Source organism: Haliotis asinina, chromosome 2, assembly GCF_037392515.1.
Source record: "Haliotis asinina isolate JCU_RB_2024 chromosome 2, JCU_Hal_asi_v2, whole genome shotgun sequence".
NCBI lineage: Eukaryota > Metazoa > Mollusca > Gastropoda > Lepetellida > Haliotidae > Haliotis > Haliotis asinina.
In genome coordinates, this window is record NC_090281.1 from 449,110 (window position 1) to 453,832 (window position 4,723).

Sequence of the window (4,723 nt, forward strand, 5' to 3'; positions counted from 1 at the left end):
TCAAGCATTATATGACCAGCTACCGAAGCCCTGTGTCATCCTGGGAGATTTAAATGGTCATAACCCTCTTTGGGGTAGTACTAACATCAATACAAACGGTAAAATCTTAGAGGAGTTTTTCTCAAACAATGATTTATGTATTTTTAATGATGGTTCTTACACTTATCTTCATCCTGGAACTGGCAGTTACTCTTGTCTGGACTTGTCAATAGTGGATTCCAATTTACTGGGTGAATTCGAGTGGTCGGTTCACGATGACCTGTGCGGAAGTGACCATTTTCCTACTGTTCTCACAGCTGTGTGTCCATCTGATGTTCCTCCATCATCCAGATGGAATTTCACTAAGGCTGACTGGAATTTGTATGCAACTCTTTGTACTAAGAAACTAACACCTGATGCTTTTACAGATGTTGCCGATCCTATAGAATCTTTCTCTGTTGAACTTCTCAAAATAGCTGAAGATTGTATTCCAAAGTCCTCTTCAAATTCTCACATACGTAAACCATGGTTTACAACTGATTGCAAACAAGCTAGGAAAGCACGGAAGAAGGCTGAACATTATTTCCGTCGCCATCCCATGGTCCATAACTTAAATAAATATAAAATACTAAATGCTAAAGCCCGGCGTATTTTTAAACAAAATAAACGCAAGTCTTGGCAAAATTATGTGTCAAGGATAACTTCACGAACGCCAATGTCAAAGGTTTGGAACATGATCCAGAAAATAAAAGGTAAGGGGACCAAATCAAGCATCCACCATCTACAATCTGGAGATCAGTTGTTAACTGATCGATCCGATATCGCAAATAAACTGGGTGAAACGCTTGCCAAACATTCTTCCTCGTCTAATTATGTTCCAAAATTTCAAAAATACCAAGAACAACAGGAGAAGAAACCCATCAATTTTCATTCGGACAACGGGGAAGATTATAACGAACTCTTTTCTATCCATGAGCTTTATAATGCTCTTGAACAAGCTAATAATACCGCTACAGGAGCTGATGGTATACATTATCAACTCCTGAAACACTTACCAGGATCATGTTTAGAGACTTTGTTGAATATCTTTGATGAAATTTGGACGTCAGGTAAATTTCCTTCATCCTGGCGTGATGCCATAGTTGTTCCCATACCTAAACCTGGACGTGATCATACTGATCCATCTAATTATAGACCTATTTCACTGACTAGCTGCGTTTGCAAAACCATGGAACGCATGGTCAATAACAGATTGATATGGTACTTAGAATCAAACAGCTTAATCACAGATATTCAATGTGGTTTTCGCAAAAATCGAAGTACCATTGACCATTTGGTTCGATTGGAATCATTCGTTAAGAATGCCATTGTATCCAAACAGCATGAAGTGTCAATCTTTTTCGATTTAGGAAAGGCTTATGACACTACATGGAAGCACGGTATTTTAAAAGATATTCATGACTTTGGATTGCGAGGTCGTCTGCCTCAATTTATATCCGAATTTTTAGCTGACAGGCAATTTCAAGTCCGCGTGGGTTCTACCCTGTCTGATCATTACAATCAGGCTCAGGGTGTTCCACAAGGCAGTATTTTGTCTGTAACTTTATTTAGCATTAAAATCAACAGTTTAGCAAAGGTTTTAAATGATTCAATTGATGGATCACTTTTCGTGGATGATTTTAATATTTCTTGTCGTGGGAAAAACATGCACACAATTGAAAGACAACTCCAGCTTTGTTTCAATAAGATTGATAAATGGTGTATGGAAAATGGATTTAAATTTTCAAAATCCAAAACTAATTGCATCCACTTTTACCGAAAGTATAAACCTCATAAAGACCCCGAACTATATCTAGATAACACACCTATTACAGTTGTTAAAGAAGCAAAATTCTTGGGCATAATTTTTGATGAACATTTAACATTTCGACCACACATTAAATATTAAAAAAATAAATGCCTGAAGGCCCTCGATTTGCTAAAGGTTGTATCTAATACAAAGTGGGGTGCAGACCAGAAAACCCTCCTCCAACTATACCGAGCTCTCATACGATCCAAACTTGATTACGGCTCCGTTGTGTATGGCGGAGCCTGCAAAAGCAACCTGAAACTTTTAGATTCTATTCATCACCACGGTTTAAGACTTTGTCTTGGATCCTTTCGAACTTCTCCCCTTGACAGTCTTTATGTTGAAGCCGATGAGCCTTCTTTGAACCATCGACGTATTAAGCTTTCTTTGCAGTATGTTACAAAACTGTTTTCTAATGACTCCAACCCTGCATACAACTGCGTTTTTAATCCTCTCTACGAGGATTTGTATGGGAAAAAAACTTCTCTTATTCCGCCTCTTGGAATACGAATTAAACCTTTCCTTTCTGCTGCTGGCATTAAGCTACAAAATATAGCTCCTTCCCGTCTTCTTTCGTCTCCTCCTTGGCAATTGGTTAGGCCAGAGGTTGACCTCACCCTGACAATGTTTAAGAAATCCGAAACAAATGAAGTACAATACAAACAAGGATATAATCAGTTAAAAACTAAATATGGCAATTACAAATCCTTGTTCACAGACGGGTCCAAGGACGGCGGCGCTGTGGCCTGTGCCACTGTTATTGGTTCTACAACAATATCGTCTAGAATACCGGACAATGCCTCTATTTTCACAGCGGAAGCAAATGCCATATTAACGGCTCTTAAACATATTGAAAGACACCCTAAACATAAACAGTATATAATTTATTCAGACTCTCTTTCTTGCCTTCAGGCTATTAAAAACTTATCGTGTCAACATCCACTTTTAATAGAAATTATTGAAATATATAGTATTCTTGCTACTGGCCAATACGACATCGTCCTCTGCTGGTTACGTAGCCACGTAGGCATTTCTGGTAACACAATGGCCGATTTTGCTGCCAAGGCAGCACTCACCAAATCTGTGACACCACTTCTTGTTCCTTACTCGGATTACAAAGCTAGCATTGGAACTTACATCCGTGATCTGATGCAGAAGAGGTGGGACACCCAAGTAGGTATCAATAAATTACATGAAATAAAACCCTACATTGGTTACACCTACTTGGGTTGTCAGTCCAGATCTGAAGAGGTCATCATGCGACGATGTCGCATTGGCCATACTAGATATACTCACAAATACTTATTAAAAGGTGAAGATCCTCCGTTCTGTATCCCTTGTGATGAGAGAGTTACGGTCAAGCATATACTGCTTGACTGTGTTGAATTCTCCATCACAAGGGAGAAATATTTTACTGTTAAAACAGTTACAGATCTTTTTAACACAGTTAGTTCTCATTTAATTATTGCATTTTTAAAGGAAATTGATTTATTAGTTGAATTCTGAACAATATGCTCTGTAGATAGATGTATTTTAATGTTTGGTAGCTAGACTAGGAAGTTGAGCTGTTTGTGGCTGTACCCTCGAAGGGGGTTGAAGTATTGTAAAATTATTGTCCTCCTGAGAGGGTACGTAAGTCCCACATCGTTCAAAGCCAGTGTAAACGTACCAGGAGTTTTAAATGTAGTATTCATGTTCTTTTAATTTTGGCTAAAATTTCCTACAATCGCCATCAGCTGAAGGGATGATGTAAATCCAACTAGGGTCCACGCAGGTAGCAAAGGTACTGTAAGTCCCCTTGGTCTCTAGTGTGGTGATCTACCTTCCGTTGTTGGCGATCTATAGCCTATTTTTATATTGTGTTATCCCCTATCGCTAAATATTTTAGAATTCATTTCTAGTTTTACTTGTATATCTGTGATATTCTAGTGATTTTACTGTCCTTTGTTGACAGGATTATATAATCAATCTTTCATTATTGTTACTCTATATATTGTTTTAGTCACGATGTGGCTGAAATATTGCCAAAGTGACTTTAAATTTTAACTCACTAACTAACTAACTAACTGCTATTAGTTTTAACTTTCCATGCTAGTTTTAATTGAAATTGTGATATTCTAGTTGTTTTACTGTCCTTCGTTGACGGGTTTTTATGATTTATATATGCTCTTTTTCATTGTTGAATGTTCTCGTCACGATATGGCTGAGATATTGCCGATGTGACGTTAAGTATTAACTCACTCACTCACTCACTCATATTCGGTCTTGACTGTCTCAAGACCCAGCAATTTTAGGGCCTGTATCTCCCCGCATTCCTCTAGGGCTTTGCAAAACAGGGTGTATGCTTGAGGCCCTCGTCTAGGTAACATGTTGAGTAACTCTCTGGCCCGGTCAAAGGACAGTTTCTCCATAATCTCCGCTTTCATGAGGCAGGTAAGGACGTTACACTGCACGAGTTTCTCGACCACCTCTTCTACACGCTGTATGGCCTGCACGAGGCCAGAATAATTCTTCTTTAGGATCTCCCGGTGAACCGTTTCCATTTTCTGTCTTCAAAGTAAACAGCTACCAGAACCAGTAGAGTCAAGAACATAGACTGGAGAGGTTACGTTCTCTTTGGCAAGTGAAGTCGGAATGATCTGGAGGGCTGTTTGGGGGGGACCTTATATTACCCAGCTGAATCTAAAAATAAGTTGTGGGGAATTCGGTGTGACACAATAGATCTCCATATACAATAGAGAGGAGTGACTCATTTTCTAAAAATACACACACCAGGTGTTCACACAATAAATCTCCATATACAATGGAGAGGAGTGACTCATTTTCTAAAAATACACACACCAGGTGTCCAGGTGTTGATGACGTCATGAATCCAATATGGCGGATTTGGTCCTG

General features: G+C 38.9%; 1 protein-coding gene across 1 annotated transcript; it reads right to left on the reverse strand.

Moving 5' to 3' along the window:
- Positions 1-4,077: 4,077 nt before the first annotated feature.
- LOC137274730 (caspase-2-like) lies at positions 4,078-4,371 on the reverse strand. Its single transcript, XM_067808071.1, has one exon. The coding sequence runs from the start codon at positions 4,369-4,371 to the stop codon at positions 4,078-4,080; it is 294 nt and encodes a 97-aa protein (XP_067664172.1).
- Positions 4,372-4,723: the final 352 nt, after the last annotated feature.

Coding starts and splice junctions, on each gene's coding strand:
- LOC137274730 (XM_067808071.1), bottom strand. CDS start 4,371: ATGGAAACGGTTCACCGGGAGATCCTAAAGAAGAATTATTCTGGCCTC.